The sequence below is a fragment of the Glandiceps talaboti genome, chromosome 11 (genome assembly GCF_964340395.1).
Source record: "Glandiceps talaboti chromosome 11, keGlaTala1.1, whole genome shotgun sequence".
In the NCBI taxonomy this organism is placed as follows: domain Eukaryota; kingdom Metazoa; phylum Hemichordata; class Enteropneusta; family Spengelidae; genus Glandiceps; species Glandiceps talaboti.
The window spans coordinates 18,499,896-18,517,923 of record NC_135559.1 but is presented as its reverse complement, the minus strand read 5'-3'; the positions used below and the strand labels follow the sequence as shown (position 1 = coordinate 18,517,923).

The 18,028-nt window shown below is 34.7% G+C and overlaps 1 protein-coding gene across 1 annotated transcript in view; it reads right to left on the bottom strand.

Annotated features, from left to right (window-relative positions):
- Positions 1–18,028, bottom strand: part of LOC144441896 (DNA polymerase alpha catalytic subunit-like) — a 38,135-nt gene that overhangs the window by 17,399 nt on the left and 2,708 nt on the right. Inside the window, exons 4-26 of the mRNA XM_078131149.1 lie at positions 16,625–16,699; positions 16,137–16,177; positions 15,369–15,512; positions 13,878–13,927; positions 13,156–13,427; positions 12,646–12,802; positions 11,888–12,075; positions 11,136–11,248; positions 10,672–10,788; positions 9,843–9,917; positions 9,039–9,177; positions 8,389–8,543; positions 7,803–7,887; positions 7,079–7,140; positions 6,307–6,396; positions 5,586–5,702; positions 4,396–4,577; positions 3,816–3,945; positions 2,877–2,999; positions 2,545–2,641; positions 2,120–2,247; positions 829–975; positions 321–443 (exon numbers count right to left, since the gene is read on the bottom strand). Coding sequence (XP_077987275.1) covers positions 321–443; positions 829–975; positions 2,120–2,247; positions 2,545–2,641; positions 2,877–2,999; positions 3,816–3,945; positions 4,396–4,577; positions 5,586–5,702; positions 6,307–6,396; positions 7,079–7,140; positions 7,803–7,887; positions 8,389–8,543; positions 9,039–9,177; positions 9,843–9,917; positions 10,672–10,788; positions 11,136–11,248; positions 11,888–12,075; positions 12,646–12,802; positions 13,156–13,427; positions 13,878–13,927; positions 15,369–15,512; positions 16,137–16,177; positions 16,625–16,699 — 2,810 coding nt within the window. The remainder of the gene's footprint in view (positions 1–320; positions 444–828; positions 976–2,119; positions 2,248–2,544; positions 2,642–2,876; positions 3,000–3,815; positions 3,946–4,395; positions 4,578–5,585; positions 5,703–6,306; positions 6,397–7,078; positions 7,141–7,802; positions 7,888–8,388; positions 8,544–9,038; positions 9,178–9,842; positions 9,918–10,671; positions 10,789–11,135; positions 11,249–11,887; positions 12,076–12,645; positions 12,803–13,155; positions 13,428–13,877; positions 13,928–15,368; positions 15,513–16,136; positions 16,178–16,624; positions 16,700–18,028) is intronic.

Here is an 18,028-nt window from a genome sequence, read left to right as displayed (position 1 = left end):
CGGAAACATCATTTGAATCACATAATCACATAAATTGAAACTGAAATATTATTTTATTCACAGAAATGTCAAAATAGTGACGAAATTAACACATCCAAATCACTGAGTGAACAGACATCGATGACCATGAAACTTGCTATATTTGGGCAAAGTGTGCCAGGGTGTGATATGGAAAATTATTGCCCAGGTTCGATGTGCCCAGGTTCTATTGAATTTCATTGAAAAATCGATACTGGGTATATGATAAAAATGGCCACTGTATCTCAATTTTAGAATATGATTTGGATCAACAAAGTCAAGTAGTAGAATACAACACCTACCTCTCTTCCTTTGCTGGTTACCAAGGCAGCAAGGGGTTTTGCATAAAATCTTGAAAACGTAAACCCTAGACATCCATACATACTGTTAGCCGTTAGTTTCAAGGCTTTCTGACGTATGTCATACTGAAAAATAGAATCACAATACTTGGGTCAAATTGATCAGAATATTATTTTATCAGATATGACCTCAAAATATGTACAATCTAAAGGCATACAAGAACACTGCATAGTGCCTACATCAATACTTTACCTGCAATGACGTCAAAAATGCACTATCATTTCCACTGAACATTTCTAACAAGGGTTTATAGGATACATCTGGTGATGACATCACATTTAGTCTAATTTATGTGCCTTGACACTCTGTATTTGTCAATATACATCTTCTATGTGCAAATTCCAAGATATATGGAAACTCTCAGTAAAAAATATCCAACACTTTCTAATTCAACAATGAATGGGTTTACTTGTCACAGAAATGTATAGTTCCTTAGAGTTTATTCCTTACCTGTAGTAAGACATCAGAATTAATGTCAGCTTGTTTCATTAACTGTTTAACTTGTCGTCTTCGTTCTACCAGTTTCCTGATTTCCGTTGGCAGAATTCCGGGTTCTAGTCCGGAGTCTGGTACTTCCGGTATCATTTCCTCGTCCCCCTAGTGTACAAAGATTCATGGAAAAGAAAATATTTAGAAAAGTGATGGTTGATGAAGTTAAAGATATAACATTATTTCAGGGTGTTTTTAAACACTTTTTGGGGATAAATTTCTACTTTCAAAGAAATGTTTTTGAAAATGAAGGACTGCAAACTTGAAATTTCTAACTGTAGCCGCAACTTTGAAAAAAGACAATACAGCACAAATTCATAACAGAAAGTCAATAATTTTAAAATAAATATTAACTACATTTTCAAATACATATTATTGCTTCAGGTTGGAATTTCACAGTACAGGCAGGTGTGGTGCTATATTTTTGTTTAAACCATATTGCCATCAAAAAGACTTCCAATATTTTAGCAAAAACAGATAAAAATTGACAAAATTTTATTCATCCCTAGTTTGCACTACCCAGTACATCAATAGATAAAGTGACATGAGCTGAGTTCATAATTTATTTTTACTCCAGTGAAAATAATTGCATAAAATTTCAATGAAACTCTCCTAGTACACTGTTAATATCGATGTATGTCTCCTAAAACATTACAAATGGTCTTCTGGCATGGTTGATTGCATGGTAGGGTATCCATGACATCTTTTCATATGTTTGAAAAATTACATATCAGCTCATGCACGAGTCATATTTTGATACCACGCAGGGGTGAACAAATCATTTTGTGAACTGGTGGTCCCCGGACCAGTGCCTTAAAAAATCCAGTGGTCCTGCTGAAAGAATTAGTGGTCCCAGGTCCCGCTAATGTGAAACATTAATTCTTACCTATGAATCTGTATATTCAGACGACTTTTTAACATAGTTATTAACAGTAAGGTACTGGTCCAACGGACCAGACAAGGTAAAATTTGTGTATTCCGCCCCCAAAAATCGCTAGTCCTGGACCCAGAACCAGTGGATTTGTTCACCCCTGCCACGTATGAATTCAGTCATTTACAAGTGATTGTTATGTATGTTTCAATACGTAGAATAATACAAGTGCCTTTTGACTCTGCAACAAAAATTAGTCCAAAACGTACAAACTCAGCTTGTGTCCCTTTAATGATTGAAATCTAATATTTTGAAAGACTGCCCTCAGACAGAAGTTTGTATTTACAGGAGTAAAATATTAATATTTTATTTCACATTTACCTCTTCCCCCGTTTTTTCCTGTTCTGGAGCTGTTCTTGTTATCGTTGTAAAACAGATATTATATTCTTGTATTATAGAAGGATATAAACTGTTAAAATCCAGTAACAGAATAAACTTGTCATAAAATCCTGAAAGGAAACAATGAAGTGGAAAATGAGTTCAGATGGAACTGACTTGCATACAATATTTCTCTTCTATTGACAAATACAATGTAATTTTTAAAGGGCCAATGAAAACAAACGTTTTACAAATTCCCGACTACAGAGGGCGCTATATAGATTACCTGCTGTGCAAAGGAACTTATATATAAGCAAAACTAGGAGTCAGATGCAACTAGAACAAATATAGTCATTATTCATAAATGTAAAAAAAAAATTCAAAACCCGTTCTCTAGATCTGAGGGGGTCGTCATTTGCAATACACACCTCTTTTTGGGTCTAAGACCAGACCACCTGTATATGCTGGCTTTCTGCGTCCTCTTTTACTTGGTTTTGCATGCTCTTCTCCATCTTCATCATCATCCTATAGAAAAACCATGGAAACCAAACAGAATTCAGTTTTCCTCATCATTCACCACCAGCAGTCTACTGTATTTAGTATACTATTTACACACTATTCCACAACATAACTTTCTATCCCCCCCCCCCCCCCCCCCCCCCCCCCCCCCCAACACCCACAGCATCCTGATATTGGTAGAGTCAATTGTAATCTCACTCTTGGTTTGATACATTCTGGTAAATTAGGGGTGATAACTAACCTCAGCAGCAGCCGTTTGTTTCTTCTTAAACTCCTTGTCAGGTACAATGAAACTCTTTTCATGAAAGGCATGAAGTAATAGATACTCGTTTCGTTCCGATCGACCACCCATCAATGTACGACCCTGGTGGGAAAACACCAAAATTGTGACATGAAGATTATGGTGACAGAGAAGTGAGATTTTATAAACCCATGTATACAACTACCGCTGGTTTTAGAAATGTTGTGACCAGTCATTCAGCACCATAGTTGGCAAAAGTGAAGAACAGTGGACTGACTGTACAATAGATACACATTTGTATTCAAGCTAGGGAGTCAAGGTTATTGACAGGAAGAGTCACACTCCATAGCAAAACCCTAACTAGTATCATCTTCAATGGGGTAGACACTGTCCTACATTTGCCCCATCCGAAATTTTTGGAAATTTTTTAAAGCTGAAGACCAAAGGAAAATTTAGTATCACTATCTCTCATTCTTATTTAATGAACATTACAGTATGCACTCTAAGCCAATTTGATGCACCACTGACACACACAATTTCTTGTGATGCACCAAAATTTGGTGCTCCCCTATCTCTTACTATGTGGTGACTCGCAAGAAATTCTAGTTTTTTTCTCATTTTGACCCACAACAACAAAAATTTGGCTATCATTAGAGGGCACACTGGGCACTACATGCCTATGCGCTTTGATGCAACACATTTTAAGTTTGTTGGAAAAGTAATACTCATTAAATCTTTAAAAATAGTAGGAATGCAAACATTAAAAAGTGATGTATTGCTTAAAAATAACTATTTATTATGTCCTAATCTAAAATAGAATAGAAATTCATCAAAAATTAAGATCATAGAATGAAATCTGATCAGATTTTGATAGGAAACTACAAGACTACAAAGATCAGAGTTGGCATTGTGCCAAGGAGTAAAACTAATCCTACTTACCATAAGATTACCACATATTGATGTAATCTGTAATGCTAGTGGTAGTACATTCAGTTCACACAGTATCCTTAACATCAATGATGCATCAACACAGGTATACTCCACCAAAGTCAATAGTTGACGAGATGTCCTGCCAAATCAAAGACGATATACAAACAACTTAAATATATATATTTTTTTCCAATATCAAAACAAAATCATAACGCAAAATCTAATTCTCAACATTTTTTACTTCTTACAAAACTTTGATTTATAACAAAATGGCAAGTTGCATCATGGGAAAATACGCCACAGTGACCTAACAGATTATAAAATTGTGTTTTAGTAATGTGTTGAAAAACAAAGATGGACGGAATTCAGATTTGAAGCTGACTTCTCATCTGGAAAATCAACAAGGAACTCTAAGTTTTGAATTACTCAAACTTTTACCCAAAATGCAAAGTAATATTTCATATGACCCCCAAGCATGTTGTAGAATTTCTGGGAGGGATAATTGTTTGTGATTCATTCTATACAGTTTTAGACAAAGCATCTGATTTCAATCATTATAAATAGATTTCACTAAATTTCAACAACTTACGTGAACATGTTTTTGATTTCTTCCATTGGAATGACAACCCTTTGATGTTTTAGTATATGATTGGCCAATTCTGTAAGGTCATAACTTTTACAGCGCATCAACTCCCTAGCTGATACTTTGATGTCAGCTACAAGACGACCACTGGCGGCGCTCTTCTCTGCGAAGCCCCCTCTACCACCAGACTGTAAAACATGACAAAACACATAATTTAGTAAGAATGAACAATGACATGCAAATAGAATTCGTCTGTAAGGTATGACTCGATAGAGCGCCCTCACACATCAGCCAACAACTTTGACATAGGCATCACATGACACGGTGTAGATGCACTGTTTTTCTATACAACTTCTTGTGTAGTCTTGAATTCTATTCATGTCCAAGTTCTGAAATTCACTTTTACTTTGTGTATATTCTTTTGAATTTTTACATTTTTCTCAAATTAGATTTGTAGTATTCTAAAATCAAAAGCCTGCATATGTGTGAAATCAGTTTGATATTTAAACTATTTTAAGTACTTGATTTACTGAAATTTAGTACTTTGAATAATACAGGCAAGGTTAAAAGTTGAGATTGATGGGAACACATCATGACTAATTCATTTTACAAATTAATTAATTTTTACTAATTTTAATTTAAACAGTAAAACAAACTCACGGAATTAGATTCTATGCTTAAATTTACAACTGCAGTAACTGTTACTAAACTTTGGTAAAAATAAAATTACTAGTATCAGATGATTGCAACTCTAATGTTATCCGATTTTGCTAGTTACCTTAAACATCCATTAACTGAAACTTCTGAGTGCTTACAACATTTCAATGACAATTTGAAGACACACAAACCTGTCATTCCCCAAATAAACTTTTTTTTTTTAAAAACAAACAAAAACAAAACAGTATACAAATGAATCCTCTTTCTTACCAGGAGGTATTTGTTTGTACGCAATTAAATCACAAGTTGGGTAAAACACGTTTAGGATGTCCTTAAACACATTCATCAGGGTCGATGGTAAAACATAGTAATAGTACGTTCTTGTATCACAACCAAGGATTTTTATTACTTACAAGTAACATGTCGTCTGTTCAGATCGACAGGTTTTGTCAAACTGTCCGTTTGCTGGCTTTACTGCTAGTCGGCGTATTGGCAATTTAGTTTAGGATGGAATACATTTAATAATTTTTTTTACTTACTGATAATTTTGGCATGATTGTTCTTTTGAGTCGTCCAATCCTGGACCAGTGTGGTATTTTATTAGCACTGATACGATGTAACAATACATCAAGGTCAAAGCCATAGATGTCATGACCCTGTAAGATAAACCAAAACTCTGATAATTTGGTTTCAGATTTCATGAAATATTCCTCCTTCACCTCTGAGACACAATTATGCTAGGAGACAATTGCCAAGTTTATGTGAACATGAAGACGTTTCATCACATAGGAGATTATACAAATAATAGACCCGTTTGCCGGTTCCAAGATGTACTGCACGTCTCTCCGTACACAGCCATGTATTGTGTACACGCAGAGGGGTTTACACATGCTACTCAGTGGGATGGTTGTCACCTGACCATATCCTGAATTCACCCCTAAAATCCATCTGTCATTGATGGCATTTAGTCTTTGTTCTATAAAATCACTCATAATCAAAGAGGTCACCATGTCTTTCCATCATTTCCTGATGAAAATGTTATTTCAAACGTAATAAAGACAAAACAAGACTAAGTGTAACATCATAAGCAACGTCCTCTTGTGCAATGCATCTTGGGAACTGGAAAATCAACTACTATTGAGCTGTTGAGATTTTAGCATAAGGCAATATACGACAGAAATTGTTGGAGAGAAATTTTTTTACTGATGGAAGACATCTTTAAAATAATGGGAATAATATAAAATGCAAACTCTGACTTACCACGATAACATCTGGATCTATTTTATGAACTTTAGCCAAAAAATATCCAAGAAGTCCACGTTCTGTTCCTACAATATCTACTTTAGCATTCTGTAAGAAATGATTACATACTCAATTCAGTATAAGGGAAATATTAAAATAGCTCAAACAGACAATAACACTTGATAGTAAAAGAGAAAATAAAACTGTGGTGACAGTAAAACAGAAAGTAGGAAGAGATACAAAGTCTTGGTTATATTTTATCATGCAGTCTTCTTTATATTACATGCCTAAATTTTAATTTTTAATTTTCAAATACTGTGTTATTCAATTTTTATTGCATAGTGCAAAGGTGTGAGATTAATCTTTATGGCTCAAATATGGATTTTGTGGACTGCGGTGTACGGTGGAAGGGCCCGACAGCTGTACTTCCGAAGTCTACAACACCCATATCTGGGCTCTAAAGGTTTTATCATTTACTCTGTGTTGATGCATGAAAACATCACCTGAATCACATAACCACGTACATTGACAGTAAAATATTATTTTTTCTCACAAAAACGTCAAAAAATAACGAAGAAATTAACAAAACTAAATCACTGAGTGAACGGATATTGATGAGCACAACACTTGCCATATTTGGGCAACGTGTGCTTGAGTGTGATATGGAAAATTATTGCCCAAGTTTGATACATGTACTCTCCGTTGAATTGCATTGGAATCAATACTGGGTATATGATAAGAAACACACTGTCTATATAATCCCCCTCCTCTCCCTTATTTCTTTCCTTACCTGTTTTTTGATAGAGTCACTGAAATCATACGGAAATATACAATCTCCAGGTTTGCTAATTCCTGAAATAAAATTAATAATATTATCATTGCTAATCAATTTAATAACCAATTTGGATCACTGGATTTACAATTATGGTAATTATGCAAATCAGTAAATGAAATAATTTGATTAACAATTATGTTTTTTATAATAATCTATGCATCCTGAAATTTGTGTCAAATTATCATGTCTGTAAGTTATACTGTAAACTAAGATATTGTTGCCTCTAGAAAATTTACGATTTTTCAGCCTTCATCTAGTTCTCAAAAACTAACTTTCACCAATTCTAAGTACCTGAAATAGAATATTACTGCCTAGGTGCATCATAAAAATAACAAACATTCAATTCTTTGGTCAGCACCATAACTTCCACTCCACACCCTTCTCATGCATTACTACAGACAGGCACATGTGAAAATAAGTCAACCTTCTTGTTCTATTTTGACTCTCTAGCATGAGGTAAAATGCTATTACAGGTACCGTAGAATTACCAGACTGGTACATTGTGTTCACATATAAGAAGGTATTTTAATCACTACTTTTATTTGTGCTTTAGTTTTTAAGCGAAATAAGAAAAAATAAGTATGGCGAAAATGTGCAGATTTACAGTATGTGACACTATACAATAGGGTTACAAGAACATGATAAAAAGATTTACCATACTATAAAAACAAGTACTTACCACAGAAATGTTGTTGAAATGGTGGTTTGGGAGGAGCTTTGTCGATGTAAAATTTATTGTGCACCAATCCTGCTACTGCTATTACCTGAAAATATGCAAATTAATGACAAATGAGTCCCTTGATGCATCGATGTCATTTGTAGTGGGTTTACTGTCACTTGACAATCACATGATTGAACTGACCCAATCAAATGTAAGATACAAATGACTTAAATGTCACATGACAATCATATGATTTAACTGACCCAATCAAATGTAAGATACAAGTTACTTTACTGTCACATGACAATCACATGAACCAATACGAAACCTCAGATACTAGTGATGGCACAGTATCTTACCAATTTAAGTTCTATCCTATCACATGACTTAAATGAGCCAATCAAACCTAAGACATAAAAAATGTCACTGAGCTTACGAGTATTAGTTCTATCTTGAATGGCTTAGACATTCAGTATGAGTCACATGATTGTCACCTGACGAAGTGTCTGTATACATGAGATGTACGTATCCATTCATCACATGGTTGTCACATGACAATCATATTTTTACAAAGTTTCAGAAATTGAATGAAAACAATTCTTACCTCATTCTGGTGTGTTTTTGTATTTAGTAGTGTCTTGAAATTGACTGTCATGACAACCAATGGGGGAGGCTGTTTATCTTTGACAACGTGAACAAAGTCTGGTTTGTTGATATATGCTTCTATCTTACACCAACTGACTTGCTGAGTGGGAAGCTCTAAAAACACAAAAACACAGAAAAGTTGATGTAGAACAAGTAATGGTAATGGCACAGAAACACACTCTTGATGACTAGGTAAGGGATGACTGCACAATGTCACACAAGCTCAATGAATGAACTTTGTTCATCACGGCCAAAAAACCCTCCCCTCCCCCTCAACAAACAGAATCTCTTGGAAGGTAAAAGAGACCCGAGCTCTCAAGGTTTATATTTGAAGTTCTAGTCAAAATCGAAAAAATTCAAAATTGAAAAAAAAGACAAAATTGACTTATTCAATGGAGAAAATTATATGCATTTCAATGGATTTCCCTTGTCCGTTACCTGCATTCAGAACTTTACCAAAAACACCAAATGCATGCATAACCCCCCCCCCCCCCCCCTCTCTAACAAGGGTTCTCTTAGCAAAAACCAATATACTACAGGGACAATCTATGTAAAGCTGTACATAGGACAAAGATATGAACTCAAGTATCCATGGTAACAGTTACTTACGAGGCATTTTGATATCCAACCAGCTGGGACCTTTCATCTTTCTATGCAGTAATAATAATTCTGTAGATGTTGTATTCGTACCAAAGGCTAGACTAAATGTCTCTCCTTTCAAGTCAGAGGGTAACTGAGGTAAGTCAGCCTACAAAAGACAAAACATAAATCATGGTGATGAATTAAATCAGCCGACAAACATAGCACATGTACCTAATCAACTTCTAAGCAGTGAAACTATTTTGAAAATATTTCTCATTACGTTTTCATGGCAGGTATGGGTTGGTCGGTCAATTTAAAAAAAAAAAAGAGAGTGAAAAATCATGTTCTCTGCCTCTCCTTTTCCTCCTCTCTATCTTCTTTTTATTGGATTCCTGGTAACAAGCCCTTTCCCAGCTTCTCTATACAATTGGCATGTTTTTAGCCCCTTACTTGAATAAAGTCCATCATGAAAGAAATTCTCTGTTCGTGAACAAGTGTCGATGGTGTCGACAGTCCAGACACTAGCTTATTCTTGCCAGAGAGAGCGTTGATCCACAAAATATGAAGTCAAAATGTTCCAAATTTCTATTATTTTTTCCCAATTTTTCATAAATTATGCTTTAGGAGATATAATTATATTATTCCCCAAAGTTTTCTTCATTCAGACGGGAAATACTGTGACCTACAGGTTTGTCACTACTCGTAATGACAAAGCCCCCTAGGTCACTCATATTTTCACTGGAAGAAAATAATGTCTACTTAGAGACAGGTCACATAATCCTGTGTGTGGGAAAGTAAAACAAGACATTTTATTTTACTGATGGTACTCACAGCATAGCGTATTTCTAGATATTCCGACTCAGCTGGTACATCAGCTTTCTCAAAACAATATTCACGAGTTACTTTCTGTAAACAAACAAACAAACAAACAAACAAACAAACAAACAAACATCATTTGGTTATATTATAATCCAATGTAATCAATCTGTAAACAATGTTAGCAGTGTAAAGTAAGTAAACAATGTTAGCAGTTTAAACTAGTAAATAGTCAATAACTCTAGTGTAAACATAGCTGCCATAAAAACATTGTGTACATCTCATTGATAGCTAAATAATATAATCATTGCTGTGAATTCATTGTAACCAGTCTGCTGTTTGTTAGCAGAAAACACTTTTTACAAATTGACTACATTACAAAGGCCACATACCAGTCTATAATATATCAAGAGAAAGAGTATACTTTTACACCTGATATGAACATTATAAATGAGTGTGGTACATGGAGAAAGTGCTGTACTTCAGTGCTACTCATTGTATTATGAATGCTATGAATGAGTGCAGCATATAGGGAAAGTGCTTTACTTCACTTTTACTGGTTGTAATGTGAATGCTATAAATGAGTGTAGCACATAGAGAAAGTGCTTTACTTCAGTGTTAAGGGTTGTATTTAATAAACTTTCTTACAAAACAAAAGAAAGCAAACAATTCTTAATCACAAAGAAATATTGACTGCATCACCAAAACTCAAATAACTGTGAGAGAAAAAAGTCAGTGAGTATGATCGATTACATGGAAAATTATGGACAAAACTGTAATTTGTTAATTCTACAGCATTGCATAGGTTGGACACACTGGTTGTCTGATAAAATTATTTACCTACCATAGACTTAAACTTCATAATTTTATATTTTTCAGCGACACTGTCGTTGAATTCTTGGTAAACATCCATCATTGTGACATCATCATCAGTTTCTTCATTTGTCTTCAGATTTACTTTCTGAAAAATAAAAGACAAAGTCAATTTTTTGATACTTTGTGTGATTAATTATTAGCGGCATTTTAAAAAAAAAACCTTCAATATTTTGCATATTTTCCAATGAAAGTTGTATGTTAGAAGTTCGCCCCATAACAATCACAGTGCCACGTGCACAGACCTGGTAGAGGGCGCTATAACACAAGGTTTCATCAAGGTTTAAACTTTAATGTACAACATTCTGCTCTATGAATGTTGTCTGTTAAAAAAGAGAGAGGTGTACTAAGTTTTGTCCCATCATAGTGACAGCGCCACCAACATGCAACATGCACAGACCTGCTAGAGGGCGCTATAACACAAAACTTACTTACCTTTTCTCTAGGTAGTAAATACACACGTCTTTCTATGTTTTTCACAGCAACACAACAACTGACATGAGTCTTGGCTGAATCTATCCAAACTTTGCCAAACAAATAAACAATACCTGCAGAATGAATAACAATTAAGACATTATCAAGTTGTGGGGTGAGAAAAGTTAACTTTCACTGCAAGCATTACACAAGCATACTTTACATGTGCATATGCATGAGAATAAGTCAACCTAGATATTCTAGTTTGACCCTCTAGTATTGTGAAAGATAATATGATATTACTACTACCAAGAATGTTATTCACATTATGTCGTTCTGATCTTTCCCACCTCGGTTTAGTTAATCAGGTTTTTGTACTGTTTTTCCCAACTATCTAATTTCTCACATCCTCACAGTCTGAGAGTTTGGAAACAACAACTGTTGGATCAAATCATCCCATAATGAACCAATGCGTTAAATTTTGATTTTGTCAGAATGAAGACACGAGAAAAATAATCCCACACATCAAAGGTCTAAAATGGAATATCTCAGGGAATTGTTGTGTCACACACGTCGCAGACAAAACTTCCCCGGGTGAAAGATATTCCATTTCAGCGCATTGGTTTGTGGGATTGTTCTTCTCATGTCCTCTTTATTCTGACAAAAGTAAAATTGAACTCACACATTGGTACAGAAAAATGGGATCAACTTGATCAAACACTACATTACCCACTCTGACACTACCAGGACTTGACAATCTATCATTTTCTCACCAGGTTGTTTATATTGGTCTTCATATGCATCCAGCCAATAGAATCTCAGGACTTGGTCACCATCTTCATTAGTTGTCATGGGCAACGACGATGAATCCACCTGTACATCAATATCAACTGCTTCATCTTTCTGAGCCTGACCACGTATGGTTTCCCAACCACTACCAGAACTTATTTCAGCTTTGACACTGGTTTACAAGAAAATTAAAAAATACAAGTTTTGGTCACTTTTGGGGGATAGTTGCTTTCAAAATGTTACTGACAGTATAGATGTAGTCAAACTGAGAGTATTCAAAATATGTAGTAGTTTTCTTTTCATTATCTTTGAAATTTGAATTTTTTTATTTTTCATGAAATTTACTGGGCAGGGAAAACACTATAAACCTTGAAATTTTTGCAAGACTTATTTTTGCTTATTTTGTTGGAAAACAAACATGGCAAAATAAGTAGTGACTAAAATGTCTTCTTGTACATGAACACAATGTACCATTCTGGCAATTAGTAAAAATAAGTAGTGACTAAAATATCTTCTTGTACATGAACACAATGTACCAGTCTGGTGATTAGTAAAAATAAGTAGTGACTAAAATGCCTTCTTGTACATGAACACAATGTACTAGTTTGGTAATTACCGGTAGTAAAAATTAGTCTCTCTGAACTATCTGAAGGTTGTCAAATTGCAAAATTTTCTGGTCAGGGAAATATCTAGGATTACAGTACAATAGAAATTGACAAACAAAGTGAAATCTACTACTTACATTGGTTTCTTGACTTCCACCTTGACGTCTGTCTTCAGTGTTTTAGTGTCTTCATCTTCTTTTTTTACTTCAATCTTACCGGTAGTTCCCTCATCTTCAAAGTCATCATCATCTCCATCATCATTATACTGGCTAAGGTCTATGCCGTCTTCCATCTCTGTCAAAATATATGTACATCAAAACAGATGAATTAATGTTTTTCTTCAAAAAATCTTGCATAAAAGTTATAAGTATACTTACTTTGTACACTAAATATATGATCAGAAATGGCACACACTATAATACAAAGGAACGTGTTATTTTTGTTTTGCAAAGAATAGTGTTTTGTTAAGGGGTGGTAGGAAGGTAAAATCTACACGAGTTACCAGTCATATTTCAATCGAGGCTCTCTATAAAGTAAAATTATGCACTGTCCCAGATTCATATAATTTTTTGTAATAGTACAAAATGTCATTTGCCTTTTCCAAAATTTGCATTTGGCAAAAATTAACAAATTCTTGTACAACAAACCTTCAACATCATCTGTTTCTACGGCAACCATATCAGGTTCGTGTTTCGTTCTCTTAGCTGGTGGTTCTTCCCTGATAGGTTTGACTTCAAACTCTGTCTTGACAACTGGTCTAGACTTAGGTTTAACAGCTGGTACATCTTGAGATGAACTGGTAGTGAAGACACTGGATGGAGACTGTATAACTGGTTTACCAGGTAGAGGTCTCGGTCGGCTGGCAAACGGATTCCTTGGTCCTGATGATGGTGGTGGTGGTCCCATTGGGGATGGTACTCTACAGGGAAGAGAAGGCAATAAGATTTACAAGTAAGATCATTTTATATACAGAAGTACAACTAAAATGAATTACTAGTATATCATACCATGCACAAGCCAAGTAATTGTCTTTGAACAGAAAATATGGAATATATACTGAGTATTCATTCTATGCCACGATAATCTATGTCTGTCACTCGTTCTGCAGTGCTCGAAAAGTCAAAATGATTCAAAATCACCATTATTTTTTCTGATTTCAAAAAAGTTATGCTTGAGGAGGTATAATTATATCATTCCATGTTATTTTTCTCCATTCAGCTGGAAAATACTCATGACCAAAGGTTTTGTCACTGAGTCACTTGGATACAAGCAATGACATTTTAACAATATATGGCTGATCATTTCATAAAGTTCATTTTTCAAAAATTTCTCAGGGTGTGTGTTGTTCTTTTGTTAATAGTTGACTTACCCTCCAGGTCTAAACTTTTTCCTCATACCAGTTGGTTTGGGTATGGATGGCTGAAGTCAAAAAAGACAATAATTTGGTAAGTTATCTTGAGGCCAAATTAAAAAAAAATGTGTGTTTCCGAGAACCTGACGAATCCTAGCTTAAACCACCAACCTAAAACATTTTTTTAAACATTTAAAACAAGGAGATATGAAATTCTTTGTCTTCTTCACCTTCATGTACATCTGTTTTCTTTCCCCAGTGATGTCTGTACATATTTCATCAAACTATCTCAGGAGGGGTATTCTAACCGACATTTCGTTTCTTTTTGGCTCAAAGCAATATTTTTCAAAAATAAAAACAATTAAAAAGATAAAATCAAATCAAATCCCAACCTACCATATTTTCTGAAGCCATGTTATCTGAAACACGATTACTTTTTTCGCCTTATTTAATATTTTGTATACGAGCAATATCAACTATTGTGTTATTTCTGTGCCATGTTAAAACCAATTTGATAAATTCTATTTATATAACTCCTTCTGGGTAGTACTTACTCTGACAACATACACCAATTTTATAGCCCCCTCTGGGTGATGTATTGCCCATCTGTGCTGACATCACAGCCATTTCTGTACCCCCTCCAGTCAGCGCCCATTTTGGCTGACAACATACATCATTTTTATAGCCCCCTCTGGGTGATGTATTACCATTCATCAGCCCCATATGGCGTTACTATAAAACTTATGTTTATCCCATTGTGAGAAATCGGTGTCTATCTGGGATATTAATGCGACTTATTCTTAGCACCCCCTCCAGGCAGTACCCAATTATGGCCTATTATTGAAAACATGGCTGCAATTGACAACTCACAGTAAATTGGATGCCCTGCTGTATTTAGTAGTTTTAAAGATGAAGACGTCCACATCTTGTCAACTCTGTGATGTTCCAACAGTGTTTACGCTAAGGTTGGGAAACCCCGGAAACAGAAAGGGTGAATGTGGTAAAACTAGCATAGCTTCCAATACATTGTATCATAACTATGGTGGGAAACTGTGGTGAAATGACAGCGGAACTCAGGATGATTTGACCTACTTACCACCCCTAACAAAAAACCCTGTCCAACATCACCTCAATGGTGTTGGCACATTTATGCTTTTGAAGCTAGGTTAGTATCATTTTTATCACCTTTCAGCTTCATAGAAGCTAATTTCAATTTCAGAGGCAGCCATGCTGGAAAACAGTTGACACGGACAAGTATTAAAGGAACTTTATGATTGGTCATGTGTTGGCAGTATATTGACAACTTGTAACCGTTGAGGGCGTGCTAACACATACAGAGAGAAAAGAGTTTACAAGGAAGAAACAGTAGATACAGTAGTTGGAACCCCTAAGTTATTCAAGATGGATAGCTATAATGGTGTTATCTTCATCATTCATTGTTACGGTTTCATTATCACTTGTTAAAGTTACAAATCATGTACTTAATGAACAAAGTAAAAGTATACATACCTCATTTTTCATTTCATTGAGGATGTCGCCTAGCAACTCATCATCATCCAGACTGACTTCTTTCTCAGACTTCTTAGATTTGCCAGCACTGGCTAAAAACATACTTTTTATGTTGTGTTTGACAGTCACAGGTTTCTTGACGTTCTGTATGACAAAAGTACAGTATGTATCATTATCACATTAACATGTAATTTCACATAGTAACCTATATCCTACCAGGTACCCACTTATAAAGCTGGGATTATTGAGTCACAATTATAATTAACTTCACATTATATATGTCCTATCAGGTCCCCTTTAATACAGCCGAGTTGACTGGGACATAACGGTGGTTCAAATTTTTCTTAAGAATGTTAGTTATTCTTAGTTGTTCAGAAACACATCATGTGGTGGAGATGAAATCAGTAACTCACAGATTATAAGTAAGCCACTCTAATGATTTCAACCACCATAACTTGACTTGACATAAACAACATTAATATATGTATCTTATAAATCAAGTCAAAATTAGTCCAGTACATATATTATATTGCAGTGTGATTCCAATTTCTATTCAGTTCCTGAATAGTTGAGGACAAAAAACTGATGAGGAATATATTTCTATCCTGGACAGAAAACCGGTATGGTTTATCAGGGAAATCACAGAAGCAATGTACAATGTATATTACAAGTAGAAATAACAGCCATATACTTTACTATCTGTGGATTACACTATCTATTTTATTTGTATCATCTTTGTCAATTCTCAACTCAGTCATCTTTACTTACCGGTTTAGTTGTTCTTTTGTCTTTGTTCCCACCTTTTGTACCTGTAATAATTATAAAGTTGACAATATCACAAAATTATACTGAATGACATAAAAACTGATATTATGAGTTTCAATTACAACAACTAAAAGAGTTAGCAAATGTTTTGACAAACTAAATACAAAGGTTACTTAACATAAATTAATTTAACTTTATATGAGCCACTGTACGAAACACTTAAAAACTAAACAAAACAAAAGGAGTTTATAGTACACTGTTATTTTGTCTTTTCTTTTCTTACTTTTAAAAATAAATTTGGCGAATCCAATGATTTCATATCTGTTTTTTGTTTCTATAAGTTTAATGAACGTGTAATAGGTTGTTTTCTAGGTGGTGGGATGAGATATTTTGGTTCAAATATCCTCTGAGATACTACATGTATATATTCCTAAGCTTACATCTTAAGTACAATGACTAAATTGATGTTGACGACTGTAACACTGCCTTACCTGGTTTAGCTTGGTTTCCTTCAGTAAGATCTTCATCAAATATTTCACGTCCATCTTCAACATAACCACTGCCATCTACATAAACAGCAAGTACAGAAAAAATAGTAGTGATGGACTGTAGTATACATCAATCAATCAGCAAAGTTTATATAGCGCCAAAATCCAAATCATTGTTTTGCTCTATGACGCTCAATGGCTAAACCACACTGTATGCTTTGGAGAATAAGTGTGTTTTCAGTTTTCTTTTGAAAGTTTCCAAGTTTGGAGATTCTCTGATGTCGAGTGGTAGTACGTTCCATAGTTTAGGCGCAGCATATGAAAATGCACGGCCACCATATGTGATGGTTTTGTAGGTTGTAGATGTTAAAAGTTTCTTGGTGGATGAACGGAGTGTACGAGTTGGAATATAGGGCTGGAGCAGATCACTGATGTACGCAGGAGTCTGGTTGTGAATGGCCTTGAAAGTTAACAGCAAAATTTTGTAGTCAATCCTGAGACGAACTGGTAACCAATGGAGATGGGTGAGAACTGGGGTGATTGGTGCAAATTAAAAATCCAAAATAAATATTCAATCCACAAATATAGGTGTTTTGATTGATTTGAAAAGGTTTCATATTTTTAGTACATGCATCGATAACAGTTAAAATTATGCAGCATAGATTTAAAGTGGCCATATGGATGTGGATTGAATATTTATTTTGGATTTTTAATTTATAAATTAAACAATTTTATCATGACTTCCTACTTGAAAAATCAATGTGAAACAAGATTGACAAAGTTTGTGTTTGTAACTGTTGTTAATTTGATGAGTATGTAGATGTTGTCATTCACACATTTTGGTTGATCCATTGGTGCTTATTATTTTTACAAGCCCCTCCTTAAGCTGATATACATGAAAAAATTAGCTATTGTCCTCTGTTTGTGCTCGTCGTCAATGAGGTTCTCTGATTGGCCATTATTTATATCCCTGGAATGCGGAGATGACTCTTTACCTAGACCTTGATAAAGCTACTTTCGGTCGCTTGTCGTATCGTATCGGAAGAAAGCACAAAGGTCTAGCAACTAGACTAAGTAACAACTTACCATCATCATAACAACTTACCATCATCATTACAACTTACCATCATCATAACAACTTACCGTCATCATAACAACTTACCATCATCATAACAAATTACCACCATCATATCAACTTACCATCATCACAACTTACCATTATCATAACAACTTACCATCATCACAAATTACCATCATCACAACAACTTACCAACATCACAACAACTTACCAACATCATAACAACTTACCATCATCACAACAACTTACCATCATTACAACTTACCATCATCATAACAACTTACCATCATCACAACAAATTACCATCATCATAACAACTTACCATCATC